This window comes from Callorhinchus milii, unplaced genomic scaffold (genome assembly GCF_018977255.1).
Source record: "Callorhinchus milii isolate IMCB2004 unplaced genomic scaffold, IMCB_Cmil_1.0 Scaffold2, whole genome shotgun sequence".
Classification (NCBI taxonomy): domain Eukaryota; kingdom Metazoa; phylum Chordata; class Chondrichthyes; order Chimaeriformes; family Callorhinchidae; genus Callorhinchus; species Callorhinchus milii.
In genome coordinates this window covers 113059161-113085340 of record NW_024704743.1, presented here as the reverse complement: position 1 = coordinate 113085340, position 26180 = coordinate 113059161, and the positions used below count along the sequence as shown (strand labels likewise).

The 26180-nt window shown below is 41.3% G+C and overlaps 1 protein-coding gene across 1 annotated transcript in view; it reads left to right on the top strand.

Moving 5' to 3' along the window:
* The window catches only part of LOC103174567 (ATP-binding cassette sub-family C member 9), a 93736-nt gene that overhangs the window by 39345 nt on the left and 28211 nt on the right, over positions 1 to 26180 (top strand). Inside the window, exons 15-27 of the mRNA XM_042331689.1 lie at positions 7343 to 7466; positions 11083 to 11346; positions 12470 to 12531; positions 13237 to 13393; positions 16604 to 16709; positions 18992 to 19299; positions 19488 to 19593; positions 19728 to 19830; positions 20755 to 20860; positions 21802 to 22128; positions 22327 to 22440; positions 24208 to 24340; positions 25392 to 25589. Of these exons, the coding sequence (XP_042187623.1) occupies positions 7343 to 7466; positions 11083 to 11346; positions 12470 to 12531; positions 13237 to 13393; positions 16604 to 16709; positions 18992 to 19299; positions 19488 to 19593; positions 19728 to 19830; positions 20755 to 20860; positions 21802 to 22128; positions 22327 to 22440; positions 24208 to 24340; positions 25392 to 25589 (2108 nt within the window). The remainder of the gene's footprint in view (positions 1 to 7342; positions 7467 to 11082; positions 11347 to 12469; positions 12532 to 13236; positions 13394 to 16603; positions 16710 to 18991; positions 19300 to 19487; positions 19594 to 19727; positions 19831 to 20754; positions 20861 to 21801; positions 22129 to 22326; positions 22441 to 24207; positions 24341 to 25391; positions 25590 to 26180) is intronic.

Sequence of the window (26180 nt, the reverse complement as noted above, 5' to 3'; positions counted from 1 at the left end):
CAAACTAAACTAACACAAGGTTAAATATTTCACCTTTAGTCATTATCTTATACTTGTGACCCTGGTTATGGACTCCCATCCAGTGGAAACAGTCTATTTATTGTAACCTTATTGAACCTTTTCATAATTTTTAAACACCTCTATTAGGCAATGAAGTGGAGGCAGGGTGAATTTATCTTTATTGTGCAATAAAAGTTGCAAATAAACAGTCTACTGAGGCCAGCTGTCCCCTTAACTGGGTGTAACGTCACTTTCTTGTCTGTAGAATCGCAAAGTGTTCTGATCTCAAGGGAAGGAAGTACAAAATTAGAACAACAGTTTGGGAACTTATCAGCACTTGGTAGATTCAGATGGTGATAAACAGTGATCAATTTGGGGAGAGGAGCAGAAGCTTGAAGAGCGAATTCGGCATGAAAAAACTTATTATTTAGTTATTGGTCAGAGAGGGATGGAGGTTTCTTGTTTTCTGTTGTAGTGAAGATGAATATTGTGCAGAAGGTGCAAGGTAATAATAATAATAATCCTTGTGTTTGATCTAGCGCTTTTCACGTCTTCGAGGTAGTAATCTGAAGCGATTTCTATTAGTGAAGCTTACAGTACCACTTTAAAGGACCTCTGCTTTCGGTTAATGGTAGCCTATTGTTGAGTTGGTGTGACACATTATTTTTTCCTGCAGGAGGCATGGTTTACATTGGGAAGCAGTTCAATAATGATACTGCTTATCTTATGCGTGATTTTGTAACCCAATTACTGTATATAGTGCCCTTGAGTTAAAGACTTTTATAAAAGGTGAAATCCAAGAGAAATTGGTCCAGACCTTTTTGTTAACAACGACTTGGATTTATATTGCGCACTCCACGCCGAACGGTGTCTCAGAGCGCTTCAAAAAGAAGCTTTGAAAAAGAATTGCTGAATCATTTTTGTTAACTATACACAAAATATCACTATAAACCATATTTTTTCAAAGAAAAATTGGATACACTATTAGTATCAACAGCAACAACTTGCACTTATATAATACCCTCCACGCAGGGTAGCGTCTCAGAGCGCTTAACAGCGGGAGAGCCTGACTCCAAGCCGGGGGAGGGGGGAGATGGCTGTGAGGAAAGTTTTCAGTTGGGACTTGAAAGAGGGGAGAGGGGGGCCAAGGCCGTGGATTGAGGAAGAGTGTTCCAGAGTTTCAGGGCGCAGTGGCTGAAAGGAGGCGCCGGATCATGGATTGGGGAGTGAGGAGGTCGGAGAGGTAGGAAGGTGCCAGGTAGTAAATGGATTTAAACACAAATGTGAGGATCTTGAAGTTGATCCGTTCGGTGATGGGGAGCCAGTGGAGCCTGTCCAGAACGTGTGAGATATGACTAAGAAATGTCAAAAGAGCTGCTTCAGTGAAACGTTTAGAGAGATGAATGAATTATACTCCTTGAGAAATATCTCGAGATATGATCGTACTGGGTTCGTGGACAATACACCTGCATAAAATCGATTGCAAAGGAATGCAGATAAATTACATTTGAGCTTTGGGACATAAAATGCACAAGCCATATTTATTAACCAGTAATTTATCATTGATGTACTGTTGTATGGAATTCAAAGGGAGAAAAAGTACTGAATGGAATGTGGATATTTTGATTGTTTAACAATGTGAAGCTGATATTAACTAATTTATATCTGCAGGATACAAGTTATAAAAGTCTTTATACAACTGCTAGGTGTGGTAGAACGTTAGTTCTCCACATGGCAATTATCTGTATGATCATTTATCCACAACTCCTGCTGATATGATGGGATTGACTGTTTTGATGAATTAGTATAGATTAAGAATTATTACCTATTTGTTTTGGAGGGTTGTAACAGTAAATACAGAGGAAAATAGCGCAAGGTTTGGGTGAAGGCCCTTTTGGTCCATTTGATCTCATCCTTCGAAAATAGTTTCCCCCCATTATTACAGAGTCTTGGGAAATGTAATGTATTTGTGCACCGGGATGGTTTTCTCCTATGTTTTAATGCAGTCTTCACAAATAGAAAAGTATGCACATCATAATAAGATGATCATAATAGTAATGCCTTACTGTGGAACAAAAATTATAACTGGCAGAAGTATGGGATCATTTTACAAATAAGAGAGCACCATAACAAAGTTCTGGAAAAACCAAAATAATTAGGTGGCCATAATCATATCAGATGATACTTTTGCTTTATAAAGAAGCAGTGTTCCCCGTGGGAAATAAAATCGTCTTGTGATTTGACTGAATGTGTAAACCTTCAACTCGTGACTATCCAAACCCTCTCTGTTTTGTCGCTTGAGGGCTCTAATGGTTGGTCATGAGTTGTATTATTTTTAAAATCTATTAGCGGGTGCCTCATATTCTCCAGATTTTCAATGGCATAAGTTTTTTTTAAAAAAGAAGTTTTTTCTATCTTCTTGAATTGAAACAAAACTCCCAAGATGGAAAGCTTAACATTTCCTAAAGCAAAAGCTTAAAGTATTTTTTAGGATTACCATCATCCTGAATGTTGTTTGGTTATATGTCATATGATGTTACAACACAAACAGGATTTCACCCTAATTACAAATCTGCACTGGTATTTATTCTCACATTAGTAATGTAATTCTCCAGTTAGCTCCCAATTCTTTTAATATTCCTTCTCCTCAAGCTTCTATCTAATACCCTTTTAGAAAAACTTAGGGACTCTGCCTTACCACCATCTGTGGCAAAGAAGTCCCCATTACAACCCTCACTATCTAAGGCTTTTCCATATCTTCCCTTTAAATTTTTTATGGCTAGTTCAAATTTTTACAACAAAAATTGGTTACGTTTTAATAAATAAGTTTCTTTATATATAATTGTGCATATGCAGATAGCATGTATGCTATATGCTACAAAATAGTCACAGTCAAAATATAAAATATGTTTACCCACAAAATATAGAGTCACTACACTTTAAGGTAAATCCCAAGAAGCTCTGAAATATCTTCCCAATGTGAAAGGCACTGCATCAAATGCAAGGATTTTTAAAATTCTAATGATTAAACATAACAGCAAAAGCTAGTACGGTTATAAGGATATTTAGTTTACTGAAAAATGCAGGAGGCTTATATTTGTATTGTTTGGATGAAAATTTGTTAAATAACAAATGTATATGGATACATTGTGAGGTGAGTATTGTATACTCGTGAGTTAATGTGATGGTAGCTGCTGTTGTCGATTTTGTTGAACACCAAGCACCTCAACGAGGCAAATTGGATCAGGAAAGTGGAAATGGAGGATCGATGAATATGCCAACTGGATAAACCAGGTCATCACAGGCAGCATTCCCTTCAGGCACATGTCAGAAATGTTCAGAATGATGATCCTGCTGTTACTCTCTCTCTTGCCATTTATCTTTCTCCTAAAGACATTTCTTTCCTTCACCTGAAGTATAAGTCCACAGGTGCTGATTACCCAAGTTGCAATTACTCATGTATTTGACTGCAGAGAGCTTCACAACTTAACCCAAACCTGTTGTCATGCAAATTCTACACGCATGCACCTCCAGCAGAAGAATAGCTATCTGGACACTGAGGTGCCGCAGTGGTATTTCCACTGAACCCAATTAACTCAAGTTCAGATTCTTCAGTCTTGTGCATGTGTTAAGCTCCATAAAGTGATAACTGGCCGTAGAAAATGGCAATTTCAAACAGTTTAATGTTCAATTTCAAGGCATTAGCTTGTTAAATGTTCAGGCATTGCAGGGCATCAGCTCAGCCTTAACACAGATTCAAGGAGTAATTCGGACAATCTAATCCAGGATATATTGTAAAGCTAAAATGATTATTAAATCATTGCTTCACTCTAATACTGACTAAATACTTTACCAAAAGAAATGTTATCTTTCCTCTGCCTGTTAAACGGTATGATTAAGGGATCTGCTCAGGGACAAATGGAGATTGAGTTCTACTTGAATGGAGGCTCTGTTTTTTGTCGATGTGCTTTCCACTGTTTCTGATCGACTATTTACAGTATATCCTGTGAAGCACTTTGAGACAAATCAATGACATGTCAAATTCAAGTATTATTATTAAAAGGAACATCTTTTAATTAAGTGGTAACTTGGATTTTATCCCTTATTAGAGTTTCACTCTTTTCAGCATCACTATAAATGGGTTCCGTTAAAATGTTTCATGATTTCTATTTGAGAAATTACAAGTCTTACTTTTTTAATACATTAATCAGTATTTATCTTAATTATTGTCCAGTTTTAATGTCTGTTCCTGAGTGTGTGACCGGGTCATGACATCCTCAGCCGCTAACTTCAGACTTGTCTTGTGTTCAGTTAGGAAGAAGGTGGGTATAAGAATTAATCTCCATGTGATCAGGATCAGACTACCTAATCTGCTCATTTCAGTCTTCAAAACCTCTTAATGGTATTCATGTTTTGACATGAGATTAAGTTCAGATTCTGGACCTTTTCTGGTGTCATTCTCTTCAATTCTTTGCTGTCAGCTTAACTCAGTTGGGATCACTCTCACTTATGAGTCAGAAGGTTGCGGATTCCAACACCACATTGAAACATGAGCTCATATCCCTGGCTGACCCTCCAGTGCAGTACTGGGGGAATGCTGCATTATTGGAAGTACTATTTTTTTCTTTCAAATAAGACAAATTCTGCACTTGAATCTTAGGCAGCCTTGCAACTATATAACAAGGGATGAAGGTTTCTCACATTGATGTTATCTGCTTCACAAATTGGGTGAAGTTGTGGTTGAGTGTTGGATATGATTTGGATTTATCTTCTGCAAGTGAAAGATGACTCTGGGGATTCCAAGGGGAATGGTCTGGACCCCAAGACAGATTCCTTGCCAATTCACAGGTCAACAACTGAAAATAAAATATCTGGAACTTTTTCTTTTTACATATTCTTGTGATTAAATGTAAATGTACACTTTTTGTGTACAGTAGCTTCAGAGATCCAAGAGGGGTTAACTGGGCCAATTTGTTTAATGATAAACAATAAATGAAAACTATCGCAGATATTTTTATTTGATGGAGCATTTATTGTTTCTTTATCTACAAAAAAAATGGAAAGCAAGTATGAAACATTTCTTGGAAGTAATGAATGATGCATTAATATTATACCAAGGGCAGAGAAAATTTTTCCTAGCATTTATTTGATCCAGCTGTCCACTATATTGCCATTTGATAAGATAATATTGGAATCTTTAACCATGCCAAGTTATGTGTAAAGTAAATGAGTAGTCTGATATCCTTGTTATAACTGCCGTGCTGAATCACACCAGGCTTTGAATCAGTAAAAGCAGATTTAATGAGGAGAGTTCAATACTGTACCAGGATGGTCCAACTGGACTGATTTCCTCCAGAACATAATCTCACTGTGTGTCCCAAACCCAGTCTGACCCAGCAGGAAATACAGCAGCATGAGGCAGCGGTTAGCAGCACAGCCTGTCAATTACTTTCAAACCAATAACAGACCAAGAGAGACAGATACGGAGACACATAGAGGCATACAGACTGAGTAAGAGAGCTGCAGAGACACACAGACAGAGATACAGAGATGCAAACGACAGAGCGAGATAGAGATGCACACAGACCGAGTGAGATACATAGACGCACACAGAGAGAGAGGTACAGAAATGCAGAGAGAGAGAGAGAGAGAAGTACAGAGACACATACAGACAGAGAGAGATAGAGACGCATACAGACAGAGAGAGATACAGAGACGCACACAGACAGAGAGATACAGAGACGCACACAGAGAGAGAGAGAGAGAGAGAGAGATACAGAGACGCACAGAGAGAGAGAGAGATACAGAGACGCACACAGACAGAGAGATACAGAGACGCACACAGACAAGAGAGATACAGAGACGCACACAGACAGAGAGAGATACAGAGACGCACACAGACAGAGAGATACAGAGATGCACACAGACAGAGAGAGATACAGAGACGCACACAGACAGAGATACAGAAATGCACACAGACAGAGATACAGAGACGCACACAGACAGAGAGATACAGAGACGCACACAGACAGAGATACAGAGACACAGACAGACAGAGAGAAATACAGAGACGCACATAGACATAGAGATACAGAGACGCACACAGAGAGAGATACAGAGACCACACAGAGAGAGAGAGAGATGCAGAGACGCACAGAGAGAGAGAGAGATACAGAGACGCACACACAGAGAGAGTTACAGAGACACACAGAGAGAGAGATTCAGAGACGCACAGAGAGAGAGAGATACAGAGACGCACACACAGAGAGAGATACAGAGACACACAGAGAGAGAGAGATTCAGAGACGCACACACAGAGAGAGATACAGAGACACACAGAGAGAGAGAGATACAGAGGCGCGCACACAGAGAGATACAGAGACGCATACAGAGAGATACAGTGACGCACAGAGAGAGATACAGAGACACACAGAGACGGAGAGATAGAGACGCACACAGAGAGAGATATCTCATCGCTGGTGGCATTCTTTTAAAATTTGTATGAATTTTTCCATTGCCTATTTAAAGTTTGCATTGTAACTAAAATATAGTGAAATTAAGTAATGCAGTTACACAATGTAAAACACATGATTTCTATATGATTCTTATGGGTTATGTTTCTGGAATGGAAACCCATCAACGACGCTTATGTGGCCCGCAGACATTTCTCAAATCCAGCATCCAGCCTTCAAGCAGCCAAATGGTTGGACCACCTTGGTCTAAACTAAATGATCCTAAAATCCCAACAGGGAGCTTGGAGCTACAACGTTCTGACTCAGAAGCAATAGTTTTACAATCAGAACCAGGCAGACAGCCAATGAGAATTTTTTTTAAAAAAGCCTTCTGAACTGTGCTCACCAAGGAATGAGGCAAGTGGAGATACTATCCCAGATGACACAGAGGCAGAACGGTTAGAAGTAGTTGACAGACTTTTAATTGAATCATGTTATGTGAAAGAATTGCATATTTTGATAGTCATGTGCTTTGATTTATTTTATAAATGGCATTACTTCAAAAGGAAAAATATCTTTATGACTTGGACATAGAAGAATGTAGTTTTCCTGAATGGGTTTTGTTTGTTTGCAATAGATTTATCAATGTTCAGGATCTAAAAAAAAACACTTTGTTGCTATAGAATGTTTTGTATAGGTGCTTGAATGTCATAGATGCTATTAAAAATAAACTATACAGCGGTTAATAGACAATGGAAACATTTATGTGAATTAGACAATTGCTCGGATGTGGATTCATGAACCAGCAGAAAGTTGCTAGTTAATCGGAACACACAACTGGTGGCTTCTACTTCTTGACGTTTAAGTAATGTGCCTTCTTTCTGTTCTAGCACAGCCAATGCCCTGGAGATCACAAATGGCAGTTTTGCATGGAGTAGCAATTCAGAACAAATATGTCTTCAGGATATCTCAACAAAAATTCCTGAAGGCAAAATTACCATTCTTGTAGGCAAGGTGAGAATATCTACAAATAATTTTGATTTTTAGTCGGAGTGACTCAGTTGCTATGTCCAAGAATGTTATTTTATCGTGATACTTGTATGGAACAACATTTAAGAACTCCCTGATTCACTCTGAGGGTAAATTAACTTTGCTACTATGTTGTTTGGTGGAGATGAGGAGGTGTGAATCTGTGGACTGCATTGGGTTTACCAGACAAGTCCTGGGGAAGCAGTAGGAAAAAAGCAGTGTCCCTGTGCTACGTAAGAAAATGCATGGAAATTGTGTATGGATTGGAACAAGCTCCCCCACAACGCCTGCTGTGGCTTACTATTTAGGACAATGCATTTGCAATACTCCTTTAGTTGACGTATTTGAGGGCTGTCGTAAAAATCTGTCCAACCCATTTTTAAACAATTCCATGGTTATTGAAATTTTATATTTTTTATTGGGTGATAACACAGGGCATAGCTAGAAATTGTAACCAGGGCCTAATGCCTGTAATTCAGAGCCTGATGCCTGTTGAACAATTGCAGAGGTTCAATCCAATTGGCGATGGTTCAGCGATAATTCATTTTGTCCACTTTAAGACACTAAGATCCAAAACACTTCCAGTTTTTGAGTTCCTTCCAGGCAAATGCTTTCTGGCAGAGTTCACAGTACAGAGAAGTAGTTTGTGAAGCTTTATCTGTGGCATTCTGAAGTATTGTCTACCTGCTACAGGTATCAGCAACTCTTGTGGTGCTGCTCCAAGCCAGTCTTGTAGAGGGCTAGCAGCTCCACATCAATTGCATCCTTTTTATTGACTTTGCTGCTCTGCAGAACACTCTCTTCTGTTATTTTCTCTCCAGACAGTTATCTTGGTACTAGGTTATCCTGGTCTTTTATTCTGACCTTTACTTTTCCCCACACACACACTTGTAGTAGAGGAAATACTGAACTGTTTAATGTATCTGCACAATTTGATGGCTTTATTTTAAGCTACGAGTTTCAATCTGAAGTGCATTGGACTTGTGTTCAACAAGTGACTACGCCAGACTACGCCATTACCTCATCCCTCACGCTGCTGAAACCCTGGTTCACGCCTTTGTCACCTCAAGGCTGGACTATGGGAACTCTCTCCTCGCCGGCCTTCCCGCCACCTCCCTCCACAAGCTGCAGGTCATTCAGAACTCTGCAGCTCGTGTACTGTCCCGCACCAGGCTTCGGGACCACATCACTCCCACCCTCGCTCGCCTCCACTGGCTCCCCATCCCCCAGAGGATTGATTTCAAGATCCTCATCCTCACCTACAAGGCCATTCACGGCCTTGCTCCCTCCTACCTCTCTAACCTACTATCCCCCTACCTACCTGCCCGTACCCTCCGTTCCTCCGGCTCCGGTCTGCTCCACGTCCCCCGCCCCAATCGCCCTACCATTGGTGGTCGGGCCTTCAGCCCGAGGCTCTGGAACTCCATCCCCCAGTGCCTTCGCCTTGCTTCCTCCCTTTCCTCCTTCAAGGCCGGTCTCAAAACCTTTCTCTTTGACCGTGCCTTCAGCTCCCCTCTCGACTCTCTTCCCCTTTCTCGCTCCCTCCCATCCCTCCCCTCACCCTGACCATTTCCCCCCTCCTCGCTCCCTCCTTTCCCTCCCCTCACCCTGACCATCTCCCCCCTGCTCGGGTCATGACCCAATTGTGCAGCGCCTTGGGACGTCCTCCTGACGTGAAAGGCGCTTTATAAATGGAATCTTATTGTTGTTGTTGAATGAAACTTTTGCACTTCATGCTCTCGTCGTATCAGTAAAGAGGCTCCTTTTTAGGCGTGGGTTTAGTTCGAGTTTGGTTGTGACTCATTGCAGCTAAACCTGGTTTCTGAAAGACATCTTTGTTCTTCATCTCGGGAAATGTTATCATCATGAGCTCTCATTGCACTGCTCTCTGTCCTATAGACCCTCAGTCTGTCACCCACTGCAGTGAAAACTCTGTATAACTGGGACCATGCTCGAAACAGTACTCAGAGTAAACCATTCATGCTGTTGGATTAAAAGGGAAATGTTATTTATAATACCGTTCCCCTATCCTCCATTACTTCCATGTTTACTGATTGCATTGAATCATGGGAATTTGCGTCCAGACCCGTCGATGCATGCACAGTTATCGGCCGGCTGCATTGAATTGCGGCAAACATATGCGCAGAAGAACTTCATTTTCTGTGGTTCCAATGTCAGTGAGGCTATGGATCAAGACAAATTTGAACCACGAGAAATGTAGTTTGGATCTGTCACCATGTGTGCATTTACTGGCTGCAGTGACAAACTACCACATGCTCACTTACCAGCAACAGTGGCGAATTAGCCCTTGCACACTTACCGTCTGCATTGAATTACACATGTGCAGTGTAGATTGATTAACTTATACAACTTTGCCTGTAACTCTGACTTTGCATAAATCATAGTAAATTGTAATGATCTTGTTTGATATGACTTATGTGAATTTTACTATATATTTATTTTAGGGCCCTATTAAATAGCACCAAATTTTAATCCTTCTCTAAACATTGCAAACTATATGGTTCTATATGTGCATTCTGTTTAGTGGACTGTTTCCACATGCATCACTTGCATTGCATTTTGCAGGATTTCCTAACCCTTTCCATGTTTAATCCATGTAGCCTGGTACAGTGTGATATTGATTTCACTGGACTGCAGGTTCAGGTGCTAAATAAATTAGATGGGATTCGCAATTTGCTTTTTCCTAGGGTAGTCTTACATTGCCAACCAGTTTGATACATCTGTAGGATAATTTAACTTACTGGCTTGTAAGTATTTCCAACAGGCTTCCAACTATATGATCTTGCTGTTTGTTCAGGGACTCTGCAGTCTCAAAGGTTAAATTGGTTGAAGTCAGTGTAGGAAGGCGCTCTGAAGAGAATCCCCAGCAGATGATTATTTTTTTTTAACTAATAATTTCATGCAATTTTTAATGCATGCCAAATATGCATGTTTAGTCTCACATCCAGTGATGTTTCTTGAGCTGTCACATCTGGACAAATCAGTCAGAGATAAGCTTTGAGATAATTGGAAGGTGCTTTCATCTTAAAAATATTTAACACCTAAGGCACTTGTAAAATGACTTTGACAATAATTGGCTAAAAATCCTGGGTTTTACAGTTTATTGCACACTGGAGGGAGTGCCTCGAGGTTAACATATTTAAAGTCCATGAAAGTTGTTTTTTGCCCACACAATAAAATCCCTGGATTTTGTTTCACCAAAATCAGACATGAAACCTGCCTCTATGGAATGCTGTTTGTGGAACCGGCTACCGACCCGTCTGTGCAGTGGGATGCACGCGTTTCCAGAACCGGAAGTTCAGCGAGGTGGATAATATCCACACGCCATCACAAGCACCAAATAAAATTGGCAAATTAATTTTTTTAAAATGAAATTTCCAAAATTCACTTGACTTCTAATTAATCTCAATCTGCAAAATACTTTGAAAAATTTATTTTATGTCAAAGGTATACTATACAAATATACATTGTTTTATTCAAGTACTACTGAACTACCACAATTCAAAATGTATTTAAATGATCAGTATGAATTGCTTTCACTTTTTCAAGCTAATTTGTTCTGAACGTTTGTTAATTTAAGGTTGGCAGTGGAAAAACTTCACTGTTGTCTGCCATGTTAGGAGAAATGACAACCGTTTCAGGCAACGTGAAGTGGGCAACACCTAATCAACCAATAGCATACTCTGCACAGGCCGCTTGGCTGAGAAATGCCTCTTTACAGAACAACATTGTATTGGAAGAAGAGTTTGATGAGGAGCGTTTTAATATGGTCATTGATGCCTGTGCTCTTCAGCCAGATATTGATATTCTGCCAGCTCGTGAACAAACAGAAATAGGTGAAAAAGTAAGTCTGTTACCTGGGGTCAATAATTGTTCTTGTGCAAAGCATTTGCATAGTGCACGTGCCATACAGTTACTAAATGATGCAAATCTGAGGCCAGAATTTCCACCTTGGCCCACCCAGTAAGACCATTCTGTCTTAAAATGGAAGATCGATGAAAATTTACCAAATCTATCTTGGTAAGATGTAATTTTTTAAAAAAAAATTGGACACTCAATCCATGACTGCTTGTGGGACACTGTTGTGTGCAATTAGCTGCTGCGTTTTGCCCACAAAATTTACAGTCAATTCACTTTTACAGTATATTCTGTGAAGCACTTTGGGATGTCTCAAAGATACGATAAGGCGCTGTATCAAATGCAAGGATTATTATAAATTTGAAGAAGTTTGCACATTTACTTTAAAAGTTGAAGCCATGTCTGCCTTTCAAAACTTTTTTTTTTGGTGAGGATGAACAAGGCATGAAAGGATACCCATCCAAATAATTTCACGTTCAGTATTTTTAATCGCTAAAACAAATGGATAGGTGTGGGAGTAAAATTTGTGTGTGGTGATTTTAGCATGTGGGTGGAAATAATTCATCCAGAATTTTGATTTGCACTTCACATGTGTGAGAGAGGAAATGGGAGAGTATGGGAGGGAGTAAAGAGCGGGTGAAGATTCGTGTGGAGTATACGACTGGCACAAACTGTTTCCATTCTTTGTAAATCTTCTAAAAATGTATGAAGAAAATGGGATGTGTATAATACATGGTGATGCTCGACAGAATATCATTTATATAGGATGATGGAGGATTCAGGATGATGCAAATAGTCTTGAATAACGTGTAACCTGAATATACTCCAAGCCAGTGGGTTCAGATATTGTAAACACTAATGGCATATCGGTGCTTCATTGTGGCAACTTGCTTGTCACTGCTATTTCAGTTTGTTCACTGGGGAACCATTCTGTTACTAACTTAATTTAGTCCATTAGTCTACCATATAAAGTTGAAATAATTGGATATTTGGGTATTGTTGTGAGCAAAAGACTCTTCAAATGGAATCATAAAACACTTATGGTGCCCTTTCCCCCTTCCCACTTCCTGTGTACAGCATTATTGCAATCTTTCCTATGGATTTTTCAGGGTATTAATCTGAGTGGTGGCCAGAAACAGCGAGTCAGTGTGGCACGAGCTCTTTACTCAAGGTATGTTGCAATGGAATAGTTCTGTTTTCTCTAATTAACAACAGGAAGTTTTACTGAAACAAGATAACTCCGGGATTATTCACTTCCCAGTACTTTTACTTCTCAGGTGCTTCTTATTAATAAGAAACTAAAAATTTGCAAATATTTGAAATGAGAACAGGTGTCTTGTAACATTGCTGTAAGCAAGTAAGCTTCTGGTTTAGGTGCAAAATACAGTCACTAACAGTAAATCCTGCGAAGCACATTGAAATCTTACCCCCACAAACGTCATCTCCACCCTCCGGCATATGAAATGTAAGGATTATTTTAGAATGCTGAAATTCACAGAAGGTTGAAACTGAAAAAGAAAAATAGATTAATGTTTTTAATAAGACCAGTTCTGATGATGTGTCACCTGAAATAATCATTCTCTAATCAGTCTCTTTCTGTTGCTGATTGAGTTACTGCGGAATTCTATATTTCTGTTTATATAAAGAGAAATGTAATGATAGTCACGAAAATTACTGGAATTTCCTTTTAAAACTAGTTCAGAATTTCCGTGGTTGGCAGAAGTGATACAGCTTTGTGACACTACCCCGTGTGAAGGGTACTATATAAATGCAAGTTGTTGCTGTTGTAGCTTTGGGAATTGAAATGTCTGTTGATTATAAATTGTGGAACTGGTATGTTGAAGTATTTTATCATTTTAACTCTGCTGTAATGTAGGTGCTCTGTGGTAATCCTGGATGATCCTTTATCAGCCCTGGATGTGCATGTGGGAAGTCGTGTCTTCCACCAAGGCATTATGGGTGTGTTAAAAAAGGAAGGACGAACAGTCATCATCGTAACTCACCACCTGGAGTATCTAAAGGAAGCGGACCATGTATGTTGTGAGAAGGTTTCTGAATAATAGTGCTGTCAATGATAAATGGTGGCTGGGTTTTTATACAATAGTTTCTTGTCCTTTTTACGTTTCCTAGTGTTTGTCATTCCTTGGCTGAAGGCAAGAGCTCCCAGGCCTCTGTCGTTTTTGAGATGGGCAGCACATGAGGATGCTGCTGGTGAATTAGATGTTCTTCTTCCTTTTCAACCCACTCCACATTCTCCTTGTCCCTGGCACCTGATGCATGCAGAATGCCTGAGATCTTGATTCACTTCTTAATGAATGTATCAATGTGTTCTGTCGCCAGGCTAAATATTTTGGCAGTGTTCAGTCCTTAAGAACTATATAGGAGGAAGAGCAAATTAAGCCAAAATAACATGAAAATGATATTAACCTATACTTGTGTGTTGACAGATTTTTATGAGAGGGAGAGAGTTTTGAAGAAGTTACCCCCACAATCCCTAACTGCTGCCTTGGAGTCCTCTGAACTCCTCTCTCTCTGGCCTTCAACCCTCACTGACCCCTCTTCTAATCTCACCCTCCTCCACAACACCCTCTCCTCCACACTCATACTCTTGCCCCCATCACTTCCCGTACTGTCTCCTACTCTCGCTCCTCCCCCTGGTTCACCACCCACCTCCGCTCACTGAAGAGCCAGGTGCGGGCTGCTGAACGCACCTGCGTCAAATCTGGCCTAACGGTCCACCGACACCTCGAAATCTACCACTCCACTCTAGCCTCAGCCAAATCGTCCTTCTACTCCAGGATAATCCTGGAGGCGAAGAACAACCCCAGGCTACTATTTTCTACCACATCCCGACTCCTGCGTCCCCCCCGCCACCCCGCGCAGGTCATCTCCTCCAACCTTCACTGTGAGGAGATGCTGGATTTCCTTGAATCCAAAATCAAGGGAATCGCTCCGCGGTCACTTCCCCTCCAACATCCACCCACCCCCCCCCTCCCTCCCACACTCCGACTCCTACCCATCCTCCCCTACACACTTTCGTACCCGTTTCCCCACCCTCTGTCACCAAACTCATCCTATCCCTGAAACCCACCACCTGCTCCCTTGACCCCATCCCCACTCCACTCCTTATCTCCCAGCTCCACCTCCTTGCCCCACATATCACAGACATCGTCAACCTGTCCCTCTCCTCTGGCTCTGTTCCCATTCCCTTAAAAACTGCCACCATCACTCCCACCTTGAAAAAACCCTCCCTTGATGCGTCGCAGCTATCAAGCTACCGGCCCATCTCCAACCTCCCCTTCCTGTCCAAGGTCCTGGAGAGTTGTCGAGCTGCGCTCTTTCCTCTCCACCCATTCATTATCGAACCCCTTCAGTCGGGTTTCCGTGCTGCCCATAGCACAGAAACTGCCCTGGTCAAGGTCACCAATGACATCCTGACCATCTGTGACCAGGGCTCCCTCTGCCTCCTCGTCCTCCTCGACCTATCGGCAGCATTCGATACGGTCGACCACGCTATCCTACTCCACCGCTTGTCCTCCCACCTCAACCTTCAAGGCACTGTCCTTGAGTGGTTTAGGTCGTACCTCTCCCACCGTCTTCACTTCGTTTCCATGAACGTTTTTCCTCCACCCCCGCACTGTCTCGTGCGGTGTCCCTCAGGGCTCTGTCCTCGGTCCCCTCCTCTTCACCCTCTATATGCTCCCTCTTGGTGACATCATCCGCAGACATGGGGTTAACTTCCACATGTATGCGGATGACACCCAACTCTACCTTTCCTCCTCTACCCTCAACTCCACAACCACCGATGTCCTGACAGCCTGCCTTCCGACATCGAGTCCTGGACGCGAGACACTTTCTTCAGCTCACGTGCAAAACTGAGGCCCTCCTGATTGGCTCACGTCAGCGCCTCCGCACCTCAGGCGCTGACAGCATCAGCATCCAAGGCTGCACTCTCCACCTCTCAAAGCCAGTCAGGAACCTCGGTGTTTGTTCGACCCTGAGCTGTCCTTTCTCCCTCATATCCGCGCCACAACTGGCACCGCCTTCCATCACCTCCGGAATGTCGCCAGACTACGGCACTACCTCACCCTCACGCTGCTGAATCAGTCTTGTTTAGAATCTTAAAGAGGATTTTCAGGATGTGCTCGATGCTCAGGCTGTCAGACTTGTGACATTTCAGGAGAAAGATTTGTTTTAAAGAAAGGTTGCAGAGTTCTGATTGCAAATTTATAAACTCTGAACATCTTCTCCATCATTTGTTTGGTGCAGGGAACTTCTAATTCAGAGTACGGTCGGTAATCTATACTAATAAAGACAAAATGTCTGTCTGTCTGTCAGCCAAGAACTTAATAACCGCCTTCCATCACCTCCAGAACATTGCCAGACTACGGCACTACCTCACCCCTCACGCTACTGAAACACTGGTCCACGCCTTTATCACCTCAAGGCTGGACTATGGGAACTCTCTCCTCGCCGGCCTTCCCGGCACCTCCCTCCACAAGCTGCAGGTCATTCAGAACTCTGCAGCTCGTGTACTGTCCCGCACCAGGCTTCGGGACCACATCACTCCCACCCTCGCTCGCCTCCACTGGCCCCATCCCCCAGAGGATCGAATTCAAGATCCTCATCCTCACCTACAAGGCCATTCACGGCCTTGCTCCCTCCTACTTCTCCGACCTACTATCCGTCTACCTACCTGCCCGTACCCTCCATTCCTTTGGCTCCGGTCTGTTCCACATCCCCCGCCCTAACCGCCCTACCATCGGTGGCCGGACCTTCAGCCTCTCAGCCCCCAGGCTCTGGAACTCTCCCCCAGTGCCTTCGCCGCCTCTTCCCTTTCCTTCTTCAAGGCCGGTCTCAAGACCTTTCTCTTTGACCGTGCCTTCAGCTCCCCTCTCAACTCCCTTCCCATCCTCGCTCCCTTCCTTCCCTCCCCTCACCCTGACCATTTCCCCCCTGCTCAGGTCCTGACCCAACTGTCCAGCACCTTGGGACGTCCTCCCAACGTGAAAGGCCTCTATAAATGGAATCTTGTTGTTGTTGTTGATCCAGAAAATCTTTCTCACTCAGTCACTACTTTCTTTCTCCATCAATATTCCTTTGATTGTTTGCAATTACCCAGTGCTAAACGAAAACACTTTATTGGAAATAAAAGTACCGTCTATAATGATTTTCTTTGTGAATTCATTGTGGAATGACAAAGCTTAATCTGCTCTGTGAAATGTGAAATGTTTGCCTTTTAGATCATTGTAATGGAGAATGGGATGATTGATGCCCAAGGTACCTATTGGGATATTTCTACACAAAATCCAGACCTGGTGCAAATTTGGAAGACCCTGATAGCAAAAGGTTGGTCACCTTAGAAATCATGCATTAAACTTTACCTTTACAATACCTTTCAAAGCTATAAACACAATTGAGTCTATATTAAATAGTGCAGAATTGTGAATTGAATTGCATTACTGCACAATGTGTTTCATTTCTTAAGTCCAATTCTCGGGGTGTTTACTCTTATTTCTTAGAAGTGGGTTCTGTTAGGAATATGCACAGCATCTCTGTCCTAAAATTAATGCCCAAATTATGGTTGTAAAGTGGGTGTTTTATAATCACAATTTAACCTAAGATATCTTTCGGGTTGTGCTGCATTGAAGACCTTTAAAAATGGGTTATCTTTGTGAATCTTTTTATCCTAGTTAATGAGGCATCAAATCACAAAGAACTGAAGGAAATAAAATTTTGATCTGTCGCGTGCAATGGCTCTTCTGTCAACGAGTGAGACCCGATGTCTTCATTCTGAAGATGTCAGGACAGCTGAAATTACAACCTAAAAATTATTAAACTGCTCGAATTGACTTTGTCACAAGTCCTTTCATATATTTTTCTTTGCCCATGAAACAGTTAGCAAAAATATGTGTTTTCAGTATGCAGTACTCCAAGGCACTGTTGACAGACAGTCAGCCTAGCTCATCAGTGGGACATAAAGTAGAAGACCAGTTATTGTATGCAGGCATTCTTCCCTGCAATCCAAAACTCTAACTGGTGGAGTAGTCTTTTCTGCACAAGTGGAGGCATAGTGCCTGCAATCACAAGCTGTGTGATTTGAACCCCACTCTGTAATCCACTCTACTACCTGCCTTCGTTGCTCGGAGGCAGAGGCCTGCTACGCATTCCCCAAACTCTTCTCATCACTATAAGTAACCGTATCTTCAGTCACTGCACCACTAACCGCTGGAATTCCTTGCTTCCCCCAATTTCTCTCCATTGTCTCTCTATCCATATCTCACACCTCCTGTCTCCCTTGCTCACTGACCAACCCCATCATTGTGGAATGTTCCAAGACACTGTCCTTTGCGAAAGGTGCCATAAAAATGCAAGTTATTTGTAAAATACCCCAACCCAAACTATGAATAATGATTTTGTAATTTGGTAAGCAGGGTGCATGAATTTTCAGTGAGCGCATGTTCTATTCCATACAAATGGGAAATATCTATTTATAAATGGAATACATATATGGATGCAATACATCTGGTTTAGACATGCTGAAGCATGATGATAAGTTTTCACGTGTGTCAGATACTTAACTGACTAAACAAAATGTTGCAAAAGCAGTTCAATAATGTTATTGCGACTGACCCACATATTTTGCTTGAATATCGTTGGAATAGATTTAAATGCTGTACAGATTTTATCTGAAGTTTGATCTCTAGAGTGTACACCTGTGCAGTTTAGTCACTCATTTAAAAACATTGACACTTTTGGTAGCTAATATTCATATTGTTGGACTAATTTTTTTGGTGATGCATTCAGTCTCTGGCATTGGTGTTATCCAGTGTTCTTTGCTACAGATCTGTGAGCTACTGTCATCAGTATATGAGTTTTCAAGCTGGGATTTGACAATAACATATACTGTACCCTGAATTTGAGCCCTAAAATCATTCACTGAATTTGAGATCTAAAATGATTCTCTGAATTTTGAGTTCTAAATTCATGCCTTGAATTGGCTGTTTTTTGTTTTCCCATGTTTGCATTCTATAATGTCTTCATGGTTCATGTTTTTCATGTTTTTATTTGGAGTAGCAGAAATTATGCATATGTCATAGTAACATTCCAAAATAAATATTAAAACTGCTTCTCAAGAATCTAATTTGTCAGGTTTTCGAAAAGGCAGAATAATGTGAAACTTAATGACTCAGTGTGTGAGTCCCAGGTTTGGAAATCGTAAAAGCTTACAAATGCAAGAACATGCATGTGTCTCTCTTTTTCTGTCTTCCCTAGTGATGGCCAGTTACACAGCAATGTTTTGAGAGACTGAGAAGCAGAGTGCCTGGAAATCCTCTTACCCATTGTATGTGCATGGTGTGAGGGAGGGAAGGGGGAATCTAAGGAGATGAGACAGAATAAACCTAATAAAACGCAGGGAGAAAAGAGAATTGTGTATATATTCAAATGCGTTATTTAACTAGCTCTAGTTCATTGGACAATGTAAAAGGTTACTTTCTAAATCTAGGAGGATCACAAACATGTGAATAATGAAAGCCTCTGTGTCTTCAGATCAGGTAAATCTCTATTTGTCCTGTTTTCAGTAAGTACAATCTTGGTGAAACTGTATTTTATCTGTTTATGATTGATAGAGGATAATGAAGGAGAAGAGGAAGGTAAAGATGATAATTTTGAAGAGGCATATTTACAAATGGAGCAAAAACCTGGTAATGTGGATGGCAAACTGGTGCAAGACGAGGAAAAAGAAGAAGGATCGATCTCCATCCGAGTCTACTGGCTTTACATACGCTCGATTGGCATTTTCTTCTTCTTTGGTTTACTTTTTGCAGTAATAATCAAGCAAAGTTTTTTTGTGGCTATTGACTTCTGGCTAGCTGATTGGTCGTCTGCAGGAACCTTGTTGATACAGAACAAATCGCGAAATGAAAGTGTAAGCAGGGTGGGTTCCTAAAGCGTTGCTATTCACTTCCCTAAAAATCCTTAGTAATTCCACAAGGACATTCAATGAGATCATTTAGTGTTAACAACCAAGACACAGCTAATCAATTGTTATTGCTAAATAAACCATCGTATTCAATCAGCTATGAACATCTTTGATTTTGTTTTTCCTTTCACTCTGTTCCTTAGATTGAAAATCAAGCCGTATTAACTCATTATCTCAATGGATACATTGGGCTGACATGTGCAGCAGTTATTACAGCTTTGTTCAGTTCCATTGCACATGTACTTTCAGGTTTGTCCAGTCTAACGCTGACCAGTCTTTTTGCTATAATTTAGGCTTCGTTTTAATCTAAGTTGCCCTTATCTCAGTATCATCAATATTCTTATTGATTCCTCATTATCTTGTTCTCTTGTGTTGTTTTGAAGGTATCAAAGCTTCAAAATATCTCTTCAGAAAAATGCTGGTAAATGTAATGGCTCTTCCATTAAGATTCTTTGAATCCACACCTATCGGAAGAATTCTGAACAGGTATGAACGCTCATTTGTGTTCACTAAATGGGGAGGTGATGGGTCCTTGAACATTAATTATATAGTTCGCTTCCAAATAATGGTCTCCTCCTAAATCATGTTGCCTGGCATGATCCAGAACATGCAATTATAGGGGGGAAGTGGGATCAGTTACTGAGGGATGTTTAAGTTGACCGATGAGGAATAAAGTTTGTGTCAGAAATGTAGATGCATGTCTGCAAGCAATCCAGATTATTGTGATCACCAAGTAGGGACATAGCATGTTGTCCACCACTATTTCAATAGTAACTTAAACAGGAGTTTAGGATTTCCCAAATTTCTTAAATTAAAGATGAGTTAAAATGGAGTCCTGTAGCGTAGTGGTTAGCACACTGGGTTTGATTCCTGGGTGCGGCGAAACCTTAGGTTTCCTTACTCCACATGCCTTTGTTTACCTAGCAGAAAGTAGGAACCTGGTTGTTATTCGATTGGCGGATCGCTTTTTTAAAAAAATCTACGACCACTCAATCTATGACTGTTTGTGGATATTTCTATGCGTAATTGGTTGTTGCTTTTCGCCCACAAAATGATGCACCGTTAATTTTATAGTATGTTCAGTGAAGCACTTTGAGACGTCTCAACGACACGTAAAGGCAGTATATCAAATGCAAGAATTATTATTGTTATTATATTTATGTTGATAAATGTTTAAAGAGTTCAGTTGAATAAAATCGGCTACTTCATTTGTCCTTGATAAACCAACTAGACCTGACATCGAAGCTAATTCTCCAGTATGTCTCATAAATCTGAAAGTAAAAGGTTTACAAGAAACATTGTGTAAAGGATGAATCAAATACCTCTTCTGCCTTCAGTTATTAATTGTTTCAGTACAAAGTTAAATAAATTCATTTGTGCGCAATTATTTAAATTCTTGTTTATTTTCAGGTTTTCATCAGACATCAAGGCTATAGACGACCAGATTCCCACAAACTTGGAGCGTTTCCTATGGCACTTATTGCTGTGTTTGAGTGCTGTTTTGATCAATATTATTGTGACCCTTTCTTTATTATTCCAATCCTTCCCTTGCTTGTTTTCTACTATTTTCTTCAAAAGTTTTTCAGAGCTTCCTCCAGGTAATTGTTTTGCAGGTATTCCCATAAATAATCATGCACAGTGAATGCAAATGCAAGGATTATTATTATTGGCTATGATCCTGCATCGTGTTTTTTACAGAGCTCTTTGTAATGACTAAATGTTACATGTTTGCTTAAGTCAATATTTTCTAAAATTATATTGGCAATGGCTTCTACTTGTGGCATGTATCTTCAAGTCTGTTACTTGTAAAAGTTTAATATTATTTGTGTTGTGTTTTAATATGTATTGTATGGATTATTATTAATAATATTTTCCTACTTGATTTGAATTCCAACAATTTGTAGACCGTCTTTCATCAATAAGGACTGGTTGTTGCTTTTTCTCTCTTTCTGCCCCACCCCTAGTCGCATTGCTATTGGATATCAGTGAAAGAAAACTGGCAGTAATGGTTGTTGTCTAATTTTGCCATCTTGTATAAGAGAATTTATCCCGTTACTTGATGCTCTGCAAGACAGTACATTTAGGGTAAAGTTTTATGAAAGGATGCTCAATGAAATGGGGGTGGGGCTCAAGGAAGAGAAAGGATGACAACAGCTTCATGGCAAAAGAAATGATCAAGGGATGAAATTACTCGTGAATTAGACTCTAGGAGTCTAGAGTCTTTTACATGAACATTTGTGCATGGGTTATTTCATGAGGGTATGGTTAGGCAAATTGAACAGAGTGGGAAGAAGTTAAGCTTTTTCTTTTTGTTCAATTGTGAACGGTGCTTCAACTGGTTTGGGTATTCGGTGCATCTACTGTAGAGGTGTGTGAGAGTTATTAAACAGCACTTATTCTTTTGGATTTTGTATTTGTAGGTTTGAAGAATGTTTGCTTGTTAACACTGTCATAAAGATATGCTTGTGTGTTTACAATACTCATACACCTAACCTTACCTGCAATTTAATGGACGATAAGATCAGGATTGTGAACTGCTTCAGTAACATCTGTAAGAAAGATATTTATTGTTTCCTGGCTCATTCTAGGGAACTTCAAAGGCTGGACAGCATTACCAAATCTCCCGTGTTTGCACATTTTTCTGAAACACTCGGAGGTCTTACCACTATCCGGGCCTATAAATGTGAAGACAAGTTCTTTGAACAAATCGTGGACAAGATTGACTATAACAACATTGCTTATTTATACCTGAACACCATAAACAGGTGGCTGGCAATACGACTGGTTAGTTGTTAAATAAGTTAAAATATTCTAAGTGTACATTTTTGGGAAATTTTTGTTTCAAGTAATAAGAATTTAAAAGTAACTATGCAGCTAATTCTCAATTTACTTCTTTTAATTTTGAAAAGTTTATAATGTTTAACTTTTGAGGAATATGTAAGTAACTATATAGTTAATTCACTTCTTCATTCTGTGTTACAGGATTTCATAGGAACAACGATTGTTTTTGCTGCAACACTTTGTGCATTAGTGACAGCGGAACTGCATTACCTGGAGGATGGGTTAGTGGGCTTGGCCATTTTACATGCCTTAAAGGTACGGAAGAGAAAGTAAACAACAATTTGTAAAACATGTGGACGGTACTATGCTTAAAGTCAAAGTTAAAATCAGTCTTGTTTAGAATCTTAAAGAGGATTTTCAGGATGTGCTCGATGCTCAGGCTGTCAGACTTGTGACATTTCAGGAGAAAGATTTGTTTTAAAGAAAGGTTGCAGAGATCTGATTGCAAATTTATAAACTCTGAACATCTTCTCCATCATTTGTTTGGTGCAGGGAACTTCTAATTCAGAGTACTGTCGGTAATCTATGCTAATAAAGACAAAATGTCTGTCTGTCTGTCTGTCAGCCAAGAACTTAATAACCGCCTTCCACCACCTCCAGAACATTGCCAGACTACGGCACTACCTCACCCCTCACGCTACTGAAACACTGGTCCACGCCTTTATCACCTCAAGGCTGGACTACGGGAACTATCTCCTCGCCGGCCTTCCCAGCACCTCCCTCCACAAGTTGCAGGTCATTCAGAACTCTGCAGCTCGTGTACTGTCCCGCACCAGGCTTCACGACCACATCACTCCCACCCTCGCTCGCCTCCACTGGCTCCCCATCCCCCAGAGGATCGAATTCAAGATCCTCATCCTCACCTACAAGGCCATTCACGGCCTTGCTCCCTCCTACCTCTCCAACCTACTATCCCCCTACCTACCTGCCCGTACCTCCGTTCCTCTGGCTCCGGTCTGCTCCACATCCCCCGCCCCAACCGCCCTACCATCGGTGGTCGGGCCTTCAGCCTCTCAGCCCCTAGGCTTTGGAACTCCATTGCCCAGTGCCTTCGCCGCCTCCTCCCTTTCCTCCTTCAAGGCCGGTCTCAAGACCTTTCTCTTCAATAGTGCCTTCAGCTCCCCTCTCGACTCTCTACCCCCTCCTCGCTCCCTTCCTTCCCTCCCCTCACCCTGACCATTTCCCCCCTGCTCGGGTCCCGACCCAACTGTCCAGCGCCTTGGGACGTCCTCCCAACGTGAAAGGCGCTCTATAAATGCAATCTTGTTGTTGTTGTAGAGACATGATTTATAGCCCATTGGAAAGGTCTTGCAAGGGGGAACGTCATGGGCATATTTTCCGGGGATCTCCTATTGTTGATGAGCTATATTAAAAGATATATTTAAAAATGGTTTAATTAAGCCCCCAAAAAGGTATGCATGGTATTCTGCAACAAAGTAGCAACAAAGGTCATAAACCCTTCTAGAGAGATACATAGATACTAATAAAGATGCCTAAGAAGCGAAGATCAAGCCTTTCAAGGATAAATGAAAATGCCAGACGAAAGAGAGAAGGTCGATTAAATTAATTTGGTTGCAAGCTTAGCTGCAACGGGTACAGCTAGTTAGTCTATAACCGAACAATTTGTCTTGACTCGAGTCGTGAGTCCAAATTTACCTGGAATGATGCAATCTGAATAACAACAGTGTAAATGAAACATAAAATGTCACTTACCCACTTTAGCTGCTGTGTGAATGCAACAAATTCTTGCATGTTAGAGCATGAGTTTTTAAACTCTTATTTCAACAAATAAGTTAAACCATTCTAAAAGCAACAGTTCATTTCAATGCAAGTACAAGCCAAGCGTGCGAAGATCCAGACTGACTTTTAATCTTTGAAAGCAAGACCTTGGCAATCCAGAAAACCAAGCAAGTTACTGCTTCCTGGCATTCAACTAATGCTGTTGTGTAATCGGCCCTGAGGAAGTGCACAAGTGCCAGTTGGATCATTTTTGTTTCATGCTCCTCCATTTCTTGTTTCCAGATGTCCACTTTCTTAAACTGGAGTGTCCGAGAGATGGCAGAACTAGAAATGCAGATGAATTCAGTGGAGCGAGTGCATCACTACACTGAACTAAAAACCGAAAGACAACTTAAAGAATCAATGATGGCACCAGGTTCAAGCATTCTTGGTTTATTTTTCTCTACCAAAATCCAACCCATTATCGATCAATTTATTTAAGAATGTAAAAGTGTAATACAACACAATTTACATAACGACTTTCACATTCCGAGGACATCTATCGCAAAGTGCCTCACAACAACAACAACAAGATTCTATTTATAAAGCGCCTTTCACGTCAGGAGGACGTCCCAAGGCGCTGCACAGTTGGGTCATGACCCGAGCAGGGGGGAAATGGTCAGGGTGAGGGGAGGGGGGGAGGAGGAGGGGGGAAATGGTCAGGGTGAGGGGAGGGAGGAAGGGAGGGAGCGAGGAGGGGGAAGAGAGTCGAGAGGGGAGCTGAAGGCTCGGTCAAAGAGGTTTTGAGACCAGCCTTGAAGGAGGAGAGGGAGGAAGCAAAGCGAAGGCACTGGGGGATAGAGTTCCAGAGCCTCGGGGCTGAGAGGCTGAAGGTCCACCACCAATGGTAGGGCGATTGGGGCGGGGGACGTGGAGCAGACCGGAGGAACGGAGGGTACGGGCAGGTAGGTAGGGGGGTAGTAGGTCGGAGAGGTAGGAGGGAGCAAGGCCGTGAATGGCCTTGTAGGTGAGGATGAGGATCTTGAAATCAATCCTCTGGGGGATGGGGAGCCAGTGGAGGCGAGCGAGGGTGGGAGTGTTGTGGTCCCGAAGCCTGGTGCTGGATGGGCACCAAAGCTGAGAGAGGTGGGGAGGCGTAAGATGTGAATCCTTAAAAAGAAAGTTGCAAAAACCTAAACAGCTGGTGATACCAGATTAATATGTTTCTTTACAGCTGGGTGCAGAATTTAGCCCTGAAAGTTATTCTTTTACATATTGAAGAAAGTATTACTCGATATCTGGAAAAGAAAATTGCTTTTCATAAACCCTGGCTCTTGATAGGCTTATAGAAAAGGCTTAGAAACTTAATTCGTCTTTTGCATAATTTTGATTTTGAATGCACTGTCCTCGAGGTGCACATTATTTGTGAAACTCCTAAATAGTTGAATATATACCTGAAATGCTTTTAATTCTTACCCCATATTTAGTTTCTATCAGTTGGCCACGCTCAGGGAAAATTGAAATTTATAAGCTCAGTGTACGCTATGCTGATCACCTTGATCCTGTCTTGCACAACCTAACTCTAACTATTGAAGCTGGAACAACGGTTGGGATCTGTGGACGTACAGGAAGTGGAAAGTCCAGCCTTTCCTTGTCACTTCTGAGAATTATTGATAACTATAAAGGTACGTCTTCCTTCACTAAGGTCTGTTTGTAGCTGGTTTGAAGCTCTCTTTAATTATGAAATGAAATCCGCCTTAAAGGCCACTCTAATATCGCTCTCTATAATAAATACCAGTAAGAGGGTGACCTTTCTTTCTCAGTTTATAACCTGCAACTGTGTATCTTGCCAGTCAATATTAGTACAAGTTTAAGCAAATAAATTACTCTTCTCTCTCTCTACCACTGATCAATCCCACTAGCCTTCCTAAATCTCAAAGTTTGACTTAGTCTGAGGATGAGCTTCGATAGCCCATGTTTAAGATAAATTCTTGCACTCTTGTGGCTTGGTGATGTCTCTTAGGTAGAGTTGCTTCTGTCTGAGTGTTTCCCAGGCCGTGTTTACGCTATTAAGCAGTTGACTTTCACAAGTTCTTATTGTTGCAGCTATATAAAGATTGGTGGAATTGATATTTCCACTGTTTCACTGGCGTTTGAGGAGGGCAATCTCAATTATTCCCCAGGATCCTGTTCTCTTCGGTGGCTTACATGGCCTTGAACTACCACACTCAAAATTATAGTTAGCTTTCGCGTTGATGGAGATCGTAGAAAGCCTA